The sequence below is a fragment of the Pararge aegeria genome, chromosome 20 (assembly GCF_905163445.1).
Source record: "Pararge aegeria chromosome 20, ilParAegt1.1, whole genome shotgun sequence".
Classification (NCBI taxonomy): domain Eukaryota; kingdom Metazoa; phylum Arthropoda; class Insecta; order Lepidoptera; family Nymphalidae; genus Pararge; species Pararge aegeria.
This window is the reverse complement of record NC_053199.1, coordinates 9,289,168-9,311,064: the sequence shown is the minus strand read 5'-3', so window position 1 is coordinate 9,311,064 and position 21,897 is coordinate 9,289,168. Positions and strand designations below refer to the sequence as shown.

Genomic DNA, 21,897 nt, shown 5'->3' with positions numbered 1-21,897 from the left:
AGGCTAGCTAGCTTGCCTTTTTACAGAAAACTTATACAAGTCGATATGTATCTAACTTGTATACGTTTTCTGTTAAAAGATTAAACTGTGATAAAAGGTTAACGTGTGTTTAAATGTGTAAGTATTAATAAACGGGGGTAAACTTCTCCTATTCCATGTTCCAGTGATTTAGCAAGTGGACACGTTAATTATAACCCTTGTCAGGGGATATTATCGAGGGGTTTTAATTTTTATCTCCGGCCCGTGCTAGCCCTGCAGATGCACGTCTGTTTTTCCGGTGCGATTAAACCATTCCACAGTACAGGAGCCTTACATACCCTAACGGCCATAACGGTTGATACTTCGAGCTATTTGCTTCTACCATAGCCACTAAACCATTGCTGGCAACACGCAATGTTCGAAAACTTAAGTTCTCAGGCACTAAAGGATTCTTTAAGACAAAATGTCACGAACATCGCTCACTCGAGTTTAATTTAGTGGTTCACTCATAAAATTGGACGTACCTAGGCATTCATAATATCGTTTTATATAATCACAGATCTTGAGGAACCTGCATGCCTGAGAGTTCTCCATAATGTTCTCAACGGCGTGTGAAGTCTACCAATCCGCACTTGGCCAGCGTAGACTACGGCCTAAACCCTTCTCATTCTGAGAGGGGACCCGTGCTCTGTTGTGGGCCGGTAATGGGTTAATGATGATGATGATATATAATCTGTGAAATAAGAAGTAAAATCTAGTCCCTCTATATAAAAATACTAACGGACCCCAGCGCCATCTGTCGGGCTAATTTGTGAATCTAAACCATCCAGGTTGCCACCCAAAGGTATACCAAAAAAATAATTTAAATCGGTCCAGCCGTCTAGGAGGAGTTCAGTGACATACACACGCACACAAGAAATATATATATAAAGATATAAATGTCAATTTCTTTACTAAAGATTTTAATTTTACTAAGTTTCGTCTCTGAACAATTTTATTTAAAAAACTTTAAAAAAAGTTTTCAAGTGACGTCCGTGTTTATGCATACGAAAGTCACTTTAAAAGGAATCATCAATGGACGAGAGTAGATAAAAGGAAGAGCTCACAAAATCGAGTGCATTGTCCCGACAGTGGGTTAAACAATGGGGTACTTGAAACTCAAGTGGTCAGCGTTTTTCTTACACCCCATCAAGTGAGAAATAGTCTACCCCAAAGTTTCTCAAAGTGTGAGAAATAAAATTTAAATGCGCATGTTCACGAGTAAACGTTTTTTTTTTTTTATATTACTATACATAATTACATTGACAGCATTGGGGTTTATATATACATAAATAAAATTATTTCGAAATAATTGCCTTTTATTAATTTTATATGACTAATTTTAACGGAAAGCTTATCCGAAACATTTACGTTTTTAAATTATTCTCTGTGTGCCTTTTAAAAAATGGTTTACTGAAATAATATAGGTTATAAGTTACATGGAATAACGAATCAGGAATTACCATTCCGCACTGGACCAGCTAGTGTGGTGGACTACGCCTAGACCCGTGCCCTGTAGTGGGCCAGTATATAACATGCTAATTTTGGTATATCCCTATGCTTACTCATATTATAAATGTCAATGTAAGTTTGTTTGTTACGCTTTCACGCAAAAACTACCCAACCGATCCTCATGAAACTTTGTACACATATTCTTGGAAGTGTTAGAAGTAAGAAAAGAAGTCCTTTGGGAGAGGGGATGAGTGTTTGACGATTTTACACCATAACTCTGACAAATTATAACCGATTTAAAAAATTATTTTTGTACTATAGATGTTAAAATATGTGTTTAATTTTTTCCAAACTGTGTTTGGAGATATAGGATAGAACACCTCAGCGGACAGCAGCAACCCCCTCATTTAAGGCTTAGCTATACTGAATACTATAGAAGAAGAAGAAGAACTAAATTGAATCACACATCAAAAAACAAACGCAGACGAAGTCGCGGGCAACAGCTATATAATATTCTAATTTTCGTACCAAAGTACCAAAATTAGAATGTTATATAACTAATAGAGAGATCACTAACTTTTCCGTCTTTTAAGACCTATATTGAAAAAAACAGAGATCACAAATTTTTCCATGTTTTAAATAGTAAAAAAGTGATGTCTCTTTTCTTTCAATAAAGTTCTATCAAAATAAGTGGGAGATCACAATTTTTTATGTCTTTACCCATATTAAAAGAAGAGGTTACACTATACTTTGAGAATCCATGGGCTAAACCATCGGCACGCGCACTCGAAGTCGAACGCCTTTGTGAATGCCCTATTCCATCGTATTAAGATTGTTTTGTTCTTTACTTGGAAGTGAGATATCCGGTGGAGGTGGTTTCGGAGATAAGTTCGGCGCACTTAACGCGCTTAGCAGATAATAAAAGTTTTTTTTTTAATTTTATAACTCTTGTTTGGTCTAAAGCGATAATCGATAGATAACGAGTCGTCTTCCTCCATTACTTTTACGCCCATGAAATTTTATTGATATAGAGTTATTTCCTTTTTTTTCATCTAACAGAGACACTCGTATCCTTTTTATAATATTTTTAATTCATTATTATTTGTATACTTACCTTACTCAAATGACACTGATTTTATTTAGAACATTAGAAAATTTTACTGCGTCTTCTGTTTTGTTGAATTTGTCTGTTCCTGAAGATATAATACAATTTCCTGGGACAAAAACCGGTATCTAGAAAATGGTCTATCCAAAAAAACCGTTCAAAGTATTAGTTAGAATGCGTGACTGAGTAACAAAATCTTGACTGATTTTTTTTACACTATTAGTGTGATTTATTGTTACAATTCGATTAGAATGTTATTGCCACGTTTAACTTGCATATCTTAATAGCTAAGCGCTATGAATAAAACATTAATATAGTAAGTAATATTTCATAGCTAGTCATGAACTCTCTTTGACGTCATCTATGTACAATGGCCTGCGCCTAGTCAACACGCGATGATACTACGCTAGCTAATGACGAAAACTTGGCTCGTTCGAACCTAGTTTGTAAGGAAACTTCTTAATAGCTCGTTAAAACTTCCACTAAAATTAAATCACTCGGCGCACGCGAATGCAAAGCTCCTAAATTATGATCAAACAATTCCATGTGGTTGGCCAATTGATGCGTTTGTGATTCTTTTTCTCATTTTTTTAAGCTAATGTGTGTAAATATGTCTTTGTTTCTTCTTGAACAGATAAAATTTTACCAAGGTACTTACTTTTATTTAAATCGTTGATAGTTCTTGGACTACCTTGAGATTTTGAGTCGTTTTTCCTTTATATCGAGACGTGGAAAATAGATAAAATTCAAATCGATACAGTCGTTTTCGGGAAACATAATATTTATACATATGTGTAAGAATACTTGTGTAAGAAAATTGCACTATTAAATTATTTTATTCTTATATTTTACCATGCGGCTCTGCTTACTTTAACTTAGCGGACGCCTTTTTTAAAATACCTATCTCAATGCCAGATTACAGCCCAATCAAGTTTTTCGAGCTGTGAGTCGACGGATCTTAGTCAGTCATTCAGTCAGTCAATCACTCATTCCTTATATCAGATGGAACGCCGAAAACAGCTAAGTTTCACAAGTAGTACACAACTACCAACTGCAAATAAGAAGTCTACAATATAAACTTTTGGTGTTCAAAATAACTCAGTGGAAAAGCGCCCAGTTGTCATTAATTACAAAAACACATAAATTTTTATTATTATAGTTATGAGCTAATTTACATTAGAAATATTAATCATCGGTATAAAAAAGGCCCTAACTAATATTTTTTAACGTATACACAAGACATAATAAAATATTCATGACGTCCCTTCCCATTATGTAGATAGGTAGTTGTAATAATTATACCTGCGTCGAAATTTAAACGACTGGATTGACTTCCTTGTGTTAAGTACTTGTTCAGTAACCAATAATTAAAAGCACACCGTTTGCTAAACTAACTAATATTTATTCCGGAAATCTATACCTAAAAAGGTAAAGTTGATTGGCGGATCGTTTGAAGGTCTCATGTTTTTGGAGTTAGAGATACATAGTAAAGTCTACAGTTAGATTAATAATTTGATATAAACCTCGTAGGGGTTTTTTCCGGGAACGCAGTAGTGGACTGTTAGTTGGATACTTAAGCCGTTGCGGCCGTATTACGAACGAACGAACGTTGTAGCCACTATCACCTCACAATAAGAGAAAAATATGAATAGCCTTTAATCAAGTATTGGATTTATTCAAGAAAGTCTTTGAGTTTGGAGTATCATGCATCTTCATTATCATCATCCTATAATATCATAGCTATTAATGTCCCACCTACGTGGCACTGGCATCCTCTAATAGAATTTAGAGCTTCGACCCGTCACACTGCTCCAATGAGAGTTCGAAGGCTAAAACTGGAATCTAGCAATACCTACAATTTCTAGATCGAAAGTAGATAGAACACGCTGATCACTAGACCAACGAAGCGTTGGTAGTGACAGTTAGTGACTAATGACTTTTTCTTAATCAAAGTAAAACATAACTGAAACTATATTTTTTTTCAGTATTTGACTAACGAGGTATATAAATATCAAACAGGAAATTGCTGTAAAATTACTAAATTGATGTTATTTAAATTTCCACCTATTCAATAGAAAATCTTTCTCGAAAAGGGCTTCGGTAATAATAGGTCATCCTTGCGAGTGAATCAGCTAGTGCTCATTAAATAAATGATCAAACTATTCAGTAAAAGTAAATACCCCCTGCGACGTAAAATCTAATAACGTAATGCGGAAGCCAGAGTTATCATAAGAGAGCAAAGATACTTCACCGATAGAAACGTGTAAGAACGCCACGTGTAAAATGAGCACAGACACCAGACCAGGCAAATTTGGAACAGAATATGTGGCGGTCGCCACATTATGCTACTAGATGGCGCCACAAAGATCCTGGATGTAGCTGTCGCTAGCGATGTGTTCTCAAATAATGAGATGATACAACTTCCAAAGATCCTCGTACCTCGGTCCCCGAGCACAAACGGCCGCTCGGAAAAAAATCTTGCTATTGTTACCGTTGACCATATAGCTCGCGTACCATAGCTCCCGTACACATGAACGCCTATTGCGAAAGTCAAACGAAGGCATGCAAAACTTGCAATCAAGCACAAGATTCCTACAAATGCCGACTCGTCTTCTCGTGAATCTCACTCGTCACGGCCAAAAGGCTTTGTAGTACAGTTAAAAGCGCTTGTAAACGCCTTTAAATGGAGGTCCCCGCTCTTTCAATATTAGTAAGTATTATCAATAGGCTGTGGATGTGTACCATGCTGGCCAAATGCGGATTAGTAAACTACACACGTACAAAACGAAAACGCCTATAACTCCGAAATATGAGAGGTGCGTGGCTATCGCCGCTATAAATAACAAATACCTACATAAAATTCATTAACCTCAAGTAGGCACTTGAAATAATTAAATTTTTAACCACCGACGGAAAAACGACGACGATATTTTTCACAACTCCCTCAATCATCATCATCATCATATCAACCAATTACCGGGCCACTACAGGGCACGGGTCTCCTACCACAATGAGAAGGGGCTACTCCCTCAGTATGGGTATCAAATGAAAGGGCTTGGCAAGTCGAATACAGTGACAAATTTCAAACCCAAGATGGCGAAGGCCACCACACAAAATGGCGTATTAAATTTCTTATTTTACAACTCCCTCGATATGATTATCAAATGAAAGAGCTTGACTAGTAGAATTATGTGCACTATATCGAAAGTCTGGGTTTATTTTTAATTTGTAATTTATACATTTTCTGAATTATTTACGTGTGTCTGACCGTAAGTCTGCGATACCGCACTTGAAAATCAGACAATTCTCAACCATTCATCTCGTTTACCATGTTCGCAGTTCTGATGGATGTGAAAATATGAACTTCAGGTTAAACCATCACTTAACGTGCGAACTTTTTTTGAAATGTAAACATTCATATTAAGTGGTTAACTATTCATACAATAAATATAGGTATACCTACATGCGAACTCGCCATGCTCACGAAAATTTGTGACAATTTCATTTGAACCATTAAAAAAAAAAAAAGTACATATGAGTGCGTAAGGTGTTGGAATGGCGACCCCGCACCGGTAAACGCAGCGTTGGTACACCCCTAACGAGGTGGACAGACGACATCAAAGAGTTGCTGGGAGTTAATGGACACAAGCTGCTCAGGATCATGGATTTTGGAACGCACCACAAAAGATTTATGTCCAGCAGTGGATGTAAATTGATTGAAGTGATGATGACGATGAAGATGGTGATGAGTAGGTACAGTAGATGAATATTTATAATACATATATATATTATATACATTACATACATTATTACATATTTATAATATATATATAAGAATACACTTTTATTGAACACCACAGAGCGAAATTTACAGAGATACAAATACAACAGCACAATAAGGGTACAAGTAAGCTTACGGTTAAAGTTAAAAGCGATGCCGAAATTTTAAAAGAGGTATAACGAAATGAAACTATTTCTTAACGAAATCTTTTAATTATTGTATATTGAGATAGAACAGTTAAGTTAATAAAGACGTGACGTTATATATCGAATAAAATTCGTGAGTCCTTGTACTTTTGTCTGTGTTGGTACCGGATAATCAACTCCAACTCACATTGGAGCAAAGAGGTCAAATCTCAAAACGCAGCAATGCTTTTTGACGGCAAAATTAAGCGTGGCGGTAGTTCTTCCCAGGACGCTCTTCCAGGAGCTCTGCTACGAAAAGCTCTACTACTTTAAAATTTAAGGACCAATACTAGTTTACTAGTGGCTAAAGGGCCCACAGGCGGGGAATGCGTAATCAAGTAACGAACACTATACCCTCCGATTAAATCCTCGTTTTTCTGTTTGTCTCTACACTTCTGGAGGTTGGCCGACAGTTCATTATTTCCACGTTAGGAGGTTCAGTAATAACCTAACCGTTCCGATTTTACCAAGTCTCAAGACACAGTGGTTGTCGGTACGATCCACGTGCAGGGATCACCCACGTGTGACCTCCAAAGTGGGACGCCATTGATAACCCCAAAATAGATTAACAATAATCACCGCCAATCATAAACAGATTGAACTGCAAGCCTCGTGGATTCATACAATTACGTATCTTATTTCTATAAATAAATTCAATAGGTAACCTCTTACTGATGTCAACTGAATTAACTGTAATGCATACAATAATGTTGGCTCAAATAAGTTTCTAATCTGATTAGACGTCGCCTTTTCTAAAGTAGGTACCTATCAATGTAACGTCATAGTTCCATTTTGCAGAAAACTAACACGCAACAAAGCACGTGTTGCGCCGTCGACTTGGTTTTCTAATTTAGCTATGGATGTGCCAAATTTCTTTAAGATTGGTGCAGTTGTTGATTGGACCGAACATAACAAATAAACAAACAGACACACTTACGCATTTGTAATATAACTATTTGAAATTATTCTTTACTGAAGACCGCGTCTGGTTACTGCTGGCATTGTAGCTTTGCTAATTACCTGCCTTCAATGGCGTGCACAGGGTTTTCGAACAGGGTATGCATAAAGAAGGAAGATGCCATAAAATGGGAAAATCCTTCGCATTTATGAGTTATACAAATATTTTAGGGTAGGAGGGCAGTGTTTTTGTGCATTAATGAAGTGCAAGCCACTGCCTACCTTCCATGATACCTTTTAGCTGTGATTGCATTCTCAGCCGGTAATGGGAAGGGCTATGCATGAAATATTCCGACGTGATCGAATCAGATATTTTGAGATCCGATAGAAGAGCCATAGTTAAGAACATATCTCAGGAGGTTTGAAATGGCATTTGGGGGAGGACATAACTCGGAGCTCTTTAGACGTGGGTGTCACAAAATGATGGCGAAGTTACTCCGCATCAAAAAGCGTAGAGTTGGTAAGACTCTTCAAGATGAAAATACGACATAAAGCGAGTCGTAGAAAGTAGCTGGATACAAGCGTCACAAAACGGCAGCGTGTGGAAAACCCATTTTGCAGCAGAAGACGAACTTTGATTGGAATGATGTTTATGATGCCCACGGCATTTCTTACAGAAATTATAATAGTTAGTATAAGCCAAGTCATTTGACTCCCAAAGAGGCAACTACACCATAAGTTTCATGTTTCTTACTTTGCAGGCGTCAGACAATGTGCATTGGCAACAATAAGTAACAAAAAGAGAAAAAATAAAATCGATTAACAAACAAGTAAATGGTGCTTAACTATAATAATAATAATAATAATAAACTTTATTTAGAGTTCTAGATTAAGTATATAAAAAAAAACATTGCGTTTATGACTTATTATATGTAACTATATTGTCTTTGTCTATTTCTATAGAGAAAATAAAACAGATACATTATTAACGTGACGTATAAAATAAACTGAAGTAAAAGCATATGGAAAACTCAGTGTCAAAACCCCAACATCCAACAGGTTAGTTCCGTCAAATCGGAAACTCAGATTGCGTGCAATTTGTCACCGGCGAGGCGACAGCAAAAAGCGGCTATTACGTTTTTCTCCCTTCCCGTCGATCGTTTCCCGTCACGATAACGAATAACATAAAAACGAAATCCGATCTCGTGGAGATTCGATAATAACACCTTAGCTCGGCCCATTCAGCTGAAAATATTTCTGGAATTGTCGCCGCAACGACGCGTCGCTTTGGAATACGAGTTTTTGCCGTTTTCTAGGTTAGCTGCTAGATTCTATATTTAACCTTGAATTATAAGCTAAGCTTGTTGTCGGCGTCTTTTTAGACCGGTGCCAGTTTGTACCGTCATGATTTTTGTTTTAAGTTTGGAGTAACCACCTTATACAGAACACCACCTTAGAAGCGGTGAGAGCCCATTGGGTAGGACATCGTATTCACTCTAGGGAGGCCGAGTTCGAATCCCAGCAAGCGGTAGTATGCCGGTAAAGTGGATATAAACAGTTGACTTACAAGAAATGGTCATAAATTAGTGACATCTGCATATCGTCTGCGAAAGGTGCAGAAGTCATTTGTGGGACTGAGTATACGCTATTATAATATGATTTCTAAGGTAATTTTTGACCTACCAATGCATAAGTTTAAAGAATGTGTTAAAACACATTTATTACAGCGAGGTTATTATTCAATTGATGAATTTCTTAATGACAAGGTTGCTTGGAAGCATCCGGCTCCGCTTTCATTTCTCACAAGATAGAAAAATGAATTTTGAAATGTAAAATGTAAATTGTTAATGTTGGAAAAGAGCAACTGCTGAGTTTCTTGCCGGCTTCTTCTCGGTAGAATCTGCCTTCCGAACCGGTGGTAGAGACACTACACACAGACAGACTTGACGTTTCAAAAGTGCTTATATTAGGCCTACTTGAAATAAATGAATTTTGAATTTTGAATTTTTTTTTAATTTTGAATGGGTTGATGATGATGAACCACGATAATTTAGCCAATATGGAAAAAAAATGTTTGTAATTAAAAATTGTGCAATTCATCACACTTTATCCACCACAATTCGTTATCATCATCCGCTTATTAATAAGTCGCACTGTTAATTATGAATTTTCTTCTTACTTCGATATCATCATTAGATACCCCACTGCTGGGCACAGATATCCTCGTAGACAGCGATATAGAACTAAGATATGTTCTTTGATGCGTTTTATTTTTCTGTAAACTGTACTCAATAAACGCGCATTCAGTGAAACATGGAAGCCAGACGAAAAAGCTTAGTTAATCAACGAGCGATGAAAAAAGCTGTGCCCCGAGTATTAAAAACGAAATTTCAGAGATTTGAGCTGTGCTCCACTAAGTTACAGACGATATCAAGGACGAACGGGATGAACTTTTAGCCAATTTCTAAACTCTTGGCTTGTACTGACAATTTCTTGAAACAAATCCTAAATTCTAAAAGTTGTGCGAAAACAGGAAACAAATAGTTTTCACTTCAGAACAGCCTAGACGTAGCCCCATTTCCCGTTCAATACCTCATAGCTAACAGCTACAGCACATCGATAGAAAATATCGATCGTACGGCATTTTCATTAAATTGTGTTATACTTCCGCGTTGATCGCATTTATTTGCCGGTCCGTTACGCCAACCGGAGCTGCTAAGCTTATTATAAGATGTTTTTCTCAACCGACGGATGTTTGCGGTGCGTAGGTACGTACATTATTTGATCCTCGTCACAGTAAATCGATGCCAGTAGCTGAAGGTCGCATAAATAGTGGACTGTATATACCGACATGTTTTTTTGATAAATTAATTTTGTTATCTTCGTTTTGTTTCTGACGTTTTATAAGAATCAGTCTAGACTATCTTAGTCCAATGCTACTGATTCTTATAAAAACCATCATCATCATCAGGAGGCATCTTGGTGCCGTCTGAGTCTCTGAACAAGACTGAAGTGTATCTTTTTCGAAAGGAACGTAGCTGATAACCAACTTAAAGGTTGTCACAGCCTTGCGTGATGGGGCCAGCGCGAAGCTCGCCAGCTGGAGTTGAGCCCAAGGACTTGACGACATCGGAGTCCAGTGAGATGTATGGACTGAGTGGGTTTTTAAAATAAGGTTTCCTATAACGAACTCGCATTAGCTTATACTTTCCTAGTACAAACACGTCATAACTTTATGAGAACTTTAAAATTTTAAACTGAAATCGCAACGGCGCACAAAATATTGACTTAGATTTTTTAAATCGATAAATCAATATTTTACAACAAACTGTGGTTAAAAATATGTTAAGATTGAAATGTGATTAAAATTGAAACGACTTTGATATTGATACAACTATCATTGTTAATAATTACAGCATATTATCTGTAATACTCTGCATCGAAAAAGCAGATATATAATTATATCGCCTAAGCACAAAACTGATTTATGCTACTTATTATACCTATATATTTAACCTTGAGTTTCATTTAAAATCGACCACTATTTTTTTGAATCCGTCAGGGTTGTCAATCGCCCACTACTTTACCCCACCTGCTTGATCCGTTGGTTAGGTTTCGACGAAGAAGAATGTATTTTTTTGGCTTTATTTTGTTTTATTTCCACAGTCATATATTATATTCCTACAATGTGTTTTTATTTTACAATATTTTTTATAGCAGTGCTTCTTCTTTCTTATGTTTAATTGAGAAATTTTCTATACTTAAGCTTCTTTAATTAGATTTATTCATTATCCATAAATGGAAGGTTGCAGCCCTAATTATAGTCGCAGTACTTTTAAAAGGTATAGGACAGTATATCTACTTGCCATAATAGTTTCATAACAGATAGTAAATCTGTGTACTTAATATTAAATTACAAATATCCTGGCATGAAGAAATTGCCTATGCAGAAATCGCGTAAGTGAAATTAATTGCTCAATAGGTATTTACCTACCGGAAAAGGGTTACATTTCGCTGATACCGCTATCACCGAAAAAGCAATTACCAGTAATAATTTATTATTTTGAACGTTATGTTTTAAACTAGCGGTACACCGCGACTTCGTCCGCGTACATTTTTAATACGTAAAATTTACCCAATTAAAACTCATCTCAACTCTTGGGTTTTCGGGTTTCAGAAATCGCTTTTCGAGATATTTTATTTCAAATTATGCGAATTTGAAAACCCCAACTATAAAAAAGACACAGGACAATAAGCTTCCAACCCCCGTTTCACCACGTAGATTGTTGATGAACTCTTAGCAAAATAATAACAAAACCTCGAAGGAACCTAGCTTCTAAGTTATATGATGCTAATTTAAAAAATATGGGACTCTCTTACCGTCTTTGAAGATCTCATTATCCAAATTGCCGAAATAAAAAGAAGCCTATGTTAGGTAGATACTTTCCTGTGCAATCCTTCACCATGTCTTTGAAATTCCCTTCAGAATCAATTTAGCCTTTTTGAAAGAAACACACAGACACAAAAAATATCTAAAAATAGTTTTTTTATTAGTGAATAATTGCGTAGGCATTTAGTAAATTGTTATTTTGACAATAAAAAAGCATAATTTTATTTATTTGGATAGATATAGTATTTGTAAGTTTGGATGTCTGTTACTGCATCACATCACAATGGCCGTGGTCTACCACACTGCTCAAGTGCGGATTGGTAGAGTTCACACGCCTTTAAAACATTATGGTAGGTCTTCAGGTTACGTCACGATGTTTTCTCCCATGGTTAAAACATGTTATTCCTATTATAATTGCCTACATTAAAAACGCACATAGCTTCAAAAGTTAGTAGCGTTCCGGGGATCGAACCGACCCCCGGTTGACCAGTGGACAACTATATGGCTATATTTCATCCCGATAAGTTTTTGAAGAAATTACCTACAAAATAATTCAACGTGGATGAATAGGCATTCAAGAACCTAGGATGATCTCTTTTGTTCTATAATATTCAACTACTGTCAATTCTTAGATGCCTAGCAGACGAAGACACAGGTGAAAATTAGTTAATTTAAAAAATCAGTGTTTTTATTATTGACTACGACCTACATTATACCTACTTAGTACTTACCAACTTAACGGGAGTAACAGCGGACTATAGGAATCTGTATGAAAGCAAGAACTCCAGATTCGATTCGCGCAATCCCAGATTCACCGTCATCATCCTATCATAAGTTTGAACAATGTGTTCAAACATTTATTTTTACATCAACGTTGATATATTGAAAGCAGTCCGCTCCGCTCCCGCAAGGTAGGAAAATCATTGTTTAATTTTACATCTTGATGTTGAAAAAGAGCAACCGCTGAGTTTCTTGCCGGCTTCTTTAGAACCGGTGGTAAAGTCAATACAAACGGATCGACTTCAAGTTTCAAACGTCCCTATCAAGGAGAACTTAAAACAAATCTCTTTTGAATTTTAACGTTCGACTGCTTAGCACAGACCTTTCTTCTCCTAAGACCAGTCTTGAGCATAAACCCACCACGGCACTCTCATTGCAGCCTTTAACGAATATTATCACATTTTAGGAATAATAACGAGTAAGTAATAATTATTCCAATTCCTAGCTGGTAAATATTTGAAGTTACGACTTTTTGCCGCGTTCGTTTTCTGTTTAATTCTGTATATGAGAGATAACTAATGAGAGCCATATTCGTGCAGGACGTAGAGACCGTTCCGGCTGACCTATATGTCCTTGTCCGCTGATAACGGAGGCTTACTGTTCCGAGGACATCCGCTCAGCTCCCAAGATTATCGTACACTGCGCAGTATCTAGCCTATAAAATAACAGTGCACTGCTGGACTAAAGGCTTCACCCAACGAGAAGTTTTGCCCATAAACACCACGCTGAGCAGACAGGTTGATTTTCGCAGTAGATGGTATGGTGGTAGGACGAGAATGCTGCTGCCCGCATCCACGTAAAGAGGAGGGGTTGTGACCACTGGATTTTGATATGCCGGCACCTTTGGTCCCTACTGAAAATCAGCGTTGTAGTATTCCTTGGTTTACTGCCATGGTGCGGCGGCACAGAGCTGAGTAGGTGACCCGTTGACCACAACGAAGCAACATACGCCTAAATTATTATATATTTTTTCTTTTTCTCTATCCTCTTGTTGTATTATGTTGTAATTTATTTATTGTGGTTAATAAATATTTCTCTGGTTTAAGATATTTATTGTTCCATAAAGGAATTTTCACTTAAATGGAACTTACATGCTAATTTACAAAACTTGGGTAATTATATAAAATTGCATCTTCGAATGTACAATAAATAAATAAATTGTAAATTGTAAGTGGGTAGTTTTGAAGCACCATCGTATCAAAATCATATCGACGGTCAACTGCTGACGCGAGCCTCGGCTGTGTCACTGCACTACATGGATCCACAACTAGATGTGACAACTGAAACTGCTACTTGGTTATTTAGTTTGGTATTTAATTTCTTTATTTCTTAGATAGGAAATAAGTTTTATTTTTAAAATGTAAAGTTTATTCTGAAAATGGTATTTTAGTAATTTTTTGAAGGTGTGTATGTTTTTGCACTCTTTAAGATTTTTATGTAGTTTTTTATATAATTGAGCACTTTCAAAAGTAATGTTTCTACTAAATATTTATTATTATTATTATTATTACTTACCGATTGTGAGCCCATGAATTTACCACAATAAGCGTAGGAACTTAAAAGAGCGAAGGTTTTATAGCATTTACCCAGCACGTTTCTCCAATGCGAATGGGCTACCACATGTAAATGATATTTAGTTGATAGGAAAAATACTAGCTTTCTCGAGGCCATTAAAGAATGCGGTCCACGATCATCTCCTCAGCAGCGATAGCCCAATAGCTGTAATTTATTATTTACCGGACGAAACCGCAGGAAATGGTCTTCTCCGGCTCAAATTGCACGCAGCAACGCTTACGTCACCGACAAGTTCGGACTATTTGAAAGAAAACTGGTAGGCTAGGGCTACATTGTTTTAAACTGACTTCAATTTGACGAGGTTCTCAACTTTCTTTTGTGTGTCCTGGTATAGTGGTAAGCGCTGTGGTTTTAGTGAGTGGGCCCGGGTTTGATCCCCAGCGGGGAAAATAAATAAATAGATAAATATACTACGACAATACAGATATCGCCATCTAGCCCCAAAGTAAGCGTAGCTTGTGTTATGGGTACTAATATGGCTGATGAATATTTTAATGCATATATACATAAATAATTAAAATACAGTTATACACCAAGACACTGAAAAACATTCATGTTCATTACACAAACATTTTCCAGTTGTGGGAATCGAGTCCACAACCTTGGACTCAGAAAGCACGGCGCTGTCCACTGCGCCAGTCGGCCGCTGCGAAAAGTTTGGAAGTCATATTTTTGAAACGATTAAGAGTATGCAAATTATAAAACTTTCATTCCTATTACTTGTTCGCCTGTTACCATCTTAGATTGCATCATCACATACCAACAGGTGAGATTGCAGCCAACGGCTTAGGGCTTAGTTGAAGAAAATAAAATAATAATTGCGGCTGCATGACGCCATGTTGAAATTGTTACTAGTTACCTACTATTCTTGTATTCTAGTATTCTAGTAGTAGCATATTCAGAACTCCTCATCAATAGTTGTTGCGGCTGCCACCAAAGCTGCAAAAGAGGTGGAAATATGTAAACCTTTTTTGAGTTCCATTTTTGTGCCTTTTGGTGTAGATACTCTGTAGTCGCGAGACCCGGGGGCTCGATCTTTTTAAAGAGTTATCAAAAAGATTATCGAGTCTACTGGGTATCCTAGAGCTGGCATTTACCTTCGCCTACGGAATTAGTTTGGCCATTCAAAAGGGCACTGCCGCCAGCCCTTTGGATTGGTTCTTTGCCTCGTCTCGTTTTCATCGGAATCGTTCTTTCTAGATTTAAATTAATTTTTGATTTGACCAGAGGTTTTTCTTGTTCCTTAATATTTTAATTGTAATAGTCATTTATAATTATAAAGCGATAAAAATAGATAATAATTCAAAATCTAATACCTAGTATTATTCTGTGCTTATCATAATATATATATTTTCTATTTATTTATTCTTTAAAATAATTTTTTTATAAATATAACCTAAAATAAACTGTTTAAAACTAAATAAAATCTAAAACGTCCTCGAAACCACCGCAGCGAGGCACAGTTCCTAAGATGCTGGCAGCATTGCCCCTTTGGATGGCCAAACTAATTCGTTGGCTTGGATCACCGGTAGACTCGATAACTCTTTTCGTCATTTATTATAAATTATATAGAAAGTTTCATCCGTGTGTTCCCTTCTTTATAGATCACATTCTTCACAAATTACTAGCAGCCAAAATCATTTGTTTTTATAGCCACCACAAGCACGCGTGCCGAAACTACAAACGTTGATTGTAATAGTACACCTTACGGCCGGTTTTTATACACCACTGTTGTTTGTTTAATATTTAATCTCTCGATCTATTAATTGGATACGATCACTGTTATTAGCTCTATTTAAAAGTCGATTAAAGCAAAGCGTTGATTTTTATCTAGTTCAAAACAAGTTAAAGATCTGAAACACGAAAAAAAGACCCAAAGAAAGAACTAGGTACATGCAAAAAAAATGCCAAAAAAACGTCTTCAATTCAAATAAACTAAAATGCAAATAATTGAACCAACAAAAAAATATTTAAATCGGTTCATTAACAAGGAATGTAAGCCCTAACAAATACATAAATATTAATATCTATGTATAGATATACGAAGGAATTGAGAACCTACTCCTTTTCGGAAAAGGTGGGCTGGGCTTATCACTTTAGAATGGGAAGCAATTTATTTATTTATTTTACATGTTGTTAGTAGGTACGGCAGGGCCTCTTACACTAACTAGATAGAACTACATAATTTATGGATAACTATAAGACAAATTAATGAAAGATGACATTAACCATTATAAAAGATGTGACAGTATATTGAAGTAAAGGTAAGGAATATCATCTTATATAAGATAATATTTTATATCTTTAGAAGATAATAACATTTTGTCCTTTCCTCGGTTAACTCTGGCCCTGCGCATGTCTTATCAGAACAAATCTAACACAAATTCCCATTATATGTTTGTCAAATAGTCTTCTCCCGAGCCTCATTGCATCTCAGCGGACGTGACGAATTCGACCGGATGCACGCCCGTGACCGGAAGGCCCCCTTTCATCTTAAAATGGCCACGACGAATCTCTTTAAAAAGCCAAAGAATTTTTCTACGCCGCTGCTCACAAAATATTTTGTCAAATTATGGCATCACGAAGCAAACTTTTTTAAGGTTCTTTTTAGGGTTCCGATACTGAAATTGAAAAAAAAAAATATTTATTTATTTATTTTTATTTATTTATATTCTTATTCTAATTATGAAATCAACCCATAAGGTAGGTTTTGTGTAAAGACCACTTTTGTCCATCTGCCACAACGGTATATAGAAGTAACTGCTATTCCTTACACATGAGACATTTTTTGTAGTTGTATAGTCCTTTTTTCTAAACGTAAGTTATCGTAATAAATTAAAAAATGTACTTGTTCAAATTAGCAAATTTAAAACACCATTTGTCCCCCTTAATCTCCAAAGTAAATCTGAATAGTGTTGATATGGGTTCTTACAGCAGTACTATTTTAATATTGTGGTCGGTCTCAATTTAGGACGACAGGTAAAGGTATTGTATACAAAACAGTAATTTTAAAAGAAAACTAACTACACTGTAATATTTATAAAATCTTTGTACAGCAATTATTACCATCGTTATAAATGCGGTTCAATGTTTTGAAGCGGACGAATAAAATTAATTAGTTAATTTACGTTTACCTCAAATTTAAAAAGTCTATTTTCAAGGCACGGAACCCTCGGAGCGTGATTCTTGCTCGCACTTGCCAGTTTTTTTCGTATTTCCTTCTTGTAAAAGGTATTGTGATGCGATATTTGATAGCCGTGGTGGCGTACAGTTTCAGTCGATGAACCTTTGACGCAAATTCCGTAATGAATTAAGAGTTTTCGGTATAATATGAATAATTCTGCAATCTGTTACTGACCGACTTGTGTTTAGTTATAGGTGAATTGCCGAGTGTTTCGCGCCAAAAAACTAAAAATGGCTGACATGTAGTTGAATAAATATATTTCTTTTAAATTTAATTTCTCAATATTTTGGTGGTTTTAAAAAAGAGGAAGGGATGATAATGCAATGTCGACCGAAAAGTTAGATGTGTTAACGTTTAATAATTTACATATGGGTTCAGCTGCCCCCTCCTGGAGATATCGCATAAAATGTATGAACTCTCTTTAAAAATCTATTTCGACCAAGATACAGACATGCCGAAAAATTAAAAACAAAATTTCAGTTTTGGCTTCATTATCGATTATAGTGCATCCTCTAAAAAAATCACAAAACAGCCGCGTAGGATCTTAAAAAAAAATCTCACTTGCTCCCCATAGACCAGAAGTTGGGTACGCCCATGCTCAAGGGTGTGGGTGCCGGTGAATTTACAGGCACATTATGATGGGCGCCACTGTATGCCATGCGATGTGTTCCTTTGTTTATAGGCGAATAAGGCGTATAAGTATTTAAAAAAAATCATACCCGATAATTGAACCCTTGTATTTGATTCACTCGAACGTACTAACAACTAGACCAACGTGGCAATCAACTGTTAGTGAGAGAATTTTGTAATGGCAAAATTCCCGAGTAATAAAATTTTAAGACTTGTTCCAAAATTACTTAAAAAAATAGTGCCTCATCAATAATACTAGTTATATAAATGAAGTCACCTCAGGCAGGTAGAATCAATTAGCAGATTAGGTCACCATGCATTCAATGACCTTACAAATTATCTACGCTAGATCATCGTAAACCACACCATTATTCTTGTTCATTGCACATTAGTAATATTAATCTATCTTGTTGATTACCTATGATCCTTTTAATTACTTTTTTTTATATCTTCCCTGTAAATAAGGAGAGCATTGCTAACTTCAATCTTCCCCGGTGACCTTCCCTGGTGCAGGTGAGCGCTGTGGTTTGCAAGGTTGTTGTTGGTTGTGGATTGGAGGTCCCAGATTCGATTCCTTGCGGGGACAATTTGGGAATTTATAATATCTGAATTTTCTGTGGTCTGATCTAGCGGGAGGCTTTGACCGTGGACCGTTGACAACCTGACCACGGCATAGCGAGTTAGCGTTCCGAATCATTGTCGCGTAGAGACTACCATGTGAGATTGCAGTGAAAGCCTAACTTAGGCCCACTACAGGGAACGGGTCTGCATTGGCTAAAGGAGTAAACTCACTTTTGGCAAAATGTCATAAAGTCACCTTTTTCATGGGCACAGCATACAGGCATCGTACCGGGACGCTAAATTGCTTTGCGACGGATCTATACTGATAGAGTTACCAGTAGGTACCCAACAGAACCAGAGAAAATGCAGAAATTATTAATTTCCAAGTCGCCCCTGTCAAGGAACGAATCCAGCACTTCCCACTTCTTTGATTTCTTGTGAAACGGTAATTTTCCGCTCCTATCCTGTGTGAGTAGGTATATCTACATGGAAAAGTACTTATATCATCATCATCGTATCAACCCATTACCGACCCACTACAGGGCACGGGTCTCCATTCACAATGAGAAGGGGTTAAGGCCGTAGTCCACCACGCTGGTCCAGTTCGGATTGGTTGACTTCACACATCTTTGAGAACATCGAGAACATTTAGCCACGCAGGTTTCCTCACGATTTTTTTCCTTCACCGTTCGTTCCTTGCTTGCAAGTGATATTTTAATTGCTTTAAACGCACATAACTTAGAAAAATTAGAGGTGCGTGCTGAGATTCGAACTCGGCCCCCGAAAGTGAATTCGAAGTCCTATCTACTGGCCTATCACCACTTCTCAGCATAACTCGTACAAAAGAAACAGTCTTTGGAAACTGTCGATAGAAGTGAAAACAATAGCTATGTAGGTATACAGTATACATTATAGCGTGCTGTGGCGATGACGCGAGTTTCATGCTTTTTGTTCACCCAAAACTACACACAGTATACATATAGCTCATGGAAAACGGTCGGTGACGATTGTCGTTGATTTTTGTTCACCCAAAAGCGCTCTAATCGCCGACAAAAGTGTTCACTTAAAAAATATTTTATTACATATAAAATATTTTGATGCAGGTAAACTGTACGCAGCGCTGGGCAAGCGAGCCGGCAGGGTGGTTGGCAGCGACTTGCAGAGCGGCTCGGCGTCATTCCGCGTCCGGGCGCTAATGCCCGTCGCCGAAAGCTTCAAGTTCGCGCTCGAACTGCGCACGCACACGTCCGGCCTCGCTGCGCCGCAGATGATGTTCAGTCACTGGGAGGTAATAGTGGCACTAAATTAAATTTAAATTAAAGAAAATCATTTTTTCCGGTCTGTATTTGCCAGTGTATTTTTTTTTTCATTTTTTTTATTGATCACCTTGAGGAAAACAATTTATTTTCAAACAAACACATAAAAAGAAAGCCAAAGAATACAGATAAAGTCTGTGATTTCCACACTAGGATTCCCTGTGTCGTGGAAACCACTTCCTTATAGGTTAAATACAATAAAAATTAACTTCAACTACCCCAGTAATACGTGTATAAACCTTTTTGTCTAGATAAAATTTTTGTAATCAAATTTAATTAAAGTGTCCCCTTAGCAAAATAAAACCACGCAAAAAGGCTCGCTGGCAAAATTTGATAAACACAAAAAATCAATCAATCAATCAAAATACTTTATTAAAAGAACAAAGGTACAAGTAATTAAATTTGTGTAACCAAGGCGGAGTTATCACTTGTAGTGATTTCTTCCAGGCAACCATTGTGAGGAATTGACTCACATATGAATCCTTAGAGCGCGGCGGAACGCAAAGCTCTCTAAATATATATATACATATTAATAATTAGAAAATCAGTACATATAATATAAAATTAATAAAGTCAACTAATCATATTTCACTATTAAAAATGTATTCCATAAACAAACAAATTCCATATACCTAAAAAAAATCAGACATTTCCGCCATATTTGATTTATGACGGCAAAGTTATCCCAATTGCATCATAACACTTTTATTTAAAATTTAAAAACCAATCTCACATCAGGTAATCGACATCGATCCATTCTGGAGACCGCGAACAGAAGAGGAGTATCTGCACTGGGGTGAGAAGTGGGACGGTGTGAACCGAGCCAAAGCCTACATGGATGCTGTCAGGACAAGGAAGGGCCTGGCTACTGACAAACACCTGGTGCAGCATGGGGAGAAGCAGAGGACCTTGTCTAAGAAGAAATAAATAATGGTTATCATGCTTAGCACCATTGTTGGACTTCGAGACTCATGCTTCAGGCCATAAGTCCGTATTATGGTGATATTTAAACTGATTGAATTTTCTAACCCAAATAGAATGTTTAACAATGATTGGTAGTCGAGCTAGTACAATCAAAGCTCTTTGGACCTTTCATAAAAGGTTTGTCAATTTTCAAAATCTCAGGCCGACAATATGTGCGTCAGAAACTGCGGTTAGGAGTATTTGGATTTAAATGGAATAAAATCACGCCCTGAGGTTGATCAAGTCCGCACCTTTTGTGCGGATAGCAAAAAGTCGGATGTTCTCCTTTTGTTTTTTTATAATGTTTGTAACTATCAACCAATTAGGACCAAAATATTTAAAAAATTCCATATTTATTTCCGTTTCTTTGACGATTCGCTAGGTGCTGTTTTATTTTAGAAGTTCCCATTTAAATTTTCTTTTACTTTGGCTCTGGTTTTTTCGTAAATTAGTCAGTAACTATAGTCACTTTATAACAAAGAAGGTTATAATATGGATAAAAAAGTAGTCAAAAGTCAAAAATATCTTTATTCAAGTATCTTTATCTTTATTTATAGGTGGCACTTTTGATGCGTACATAAGAATTACACGGTAGTGAGATGATGGCGATAACCACATTCGTGAACTTAAAACTAAAGCTACGAGGGTTCCAAACGCGTCCTGGTCTAAGAAGAAGCCCACAACAAACTTAGCCGGGTGTTTTTTTTTTTTGTTATCACCATCTCACAATGTCGTTTTAAATTATTAGAAGAGCAACCTAGAGCAATAATTTACACCCAAGCTTTTTTATCGATAACGTAGTCCTTTATACTATAATAGGACTTTTCTATAAGCTTACGTTTAACACAAACTTTGAACTTTTTAAGAGATCTCCAAGATGTCAATTGGTAGTTTGTTGTAGAATTGTATGCAATTTCCTTTAAACGAATTATGAATTTTATGTAACCTAGTATATTGCACTGTAAGTTTATTCTTACTTCTAATGTTTAAATTATTTCAGTCACATTTTTTCTTAAACTTAGAAATGTCTATGAACGTACATTAAATTTTCAAATATGTA

At 36.5% G+C, this 21,897-nt stretch overlaps 1 protein-coding gene across 1 annotated transcript in view; it reads left to right on the top strand.

The window, feature by feature from the left end:
• LOC120632539 (elongation factor-like GTPase 1) overlaps window positions 1-21,387 on the top strand; it is a 160,641-nt gene extending 139,254 nt beyond the window's left edge. Inside the window, exons 10-11 of the mRNA XM_039902371.1 lie at window positions 19,662-19,846; window positions 20,613-21,387. Coding sequence (XP_039758305.1) covers window positions 19,662-19,846; window positions 20,613-20,801 — 374 coding nt within the window. The 3' untranslated portion in view covers window positions 20,802-21,387. The remainder of the gene's footprint in view (window positions 1-19,661; window positions 19,847-20,612) is intronic.
• Window positions 21,388-21,897: the final 510 nt, after the last annotated feature.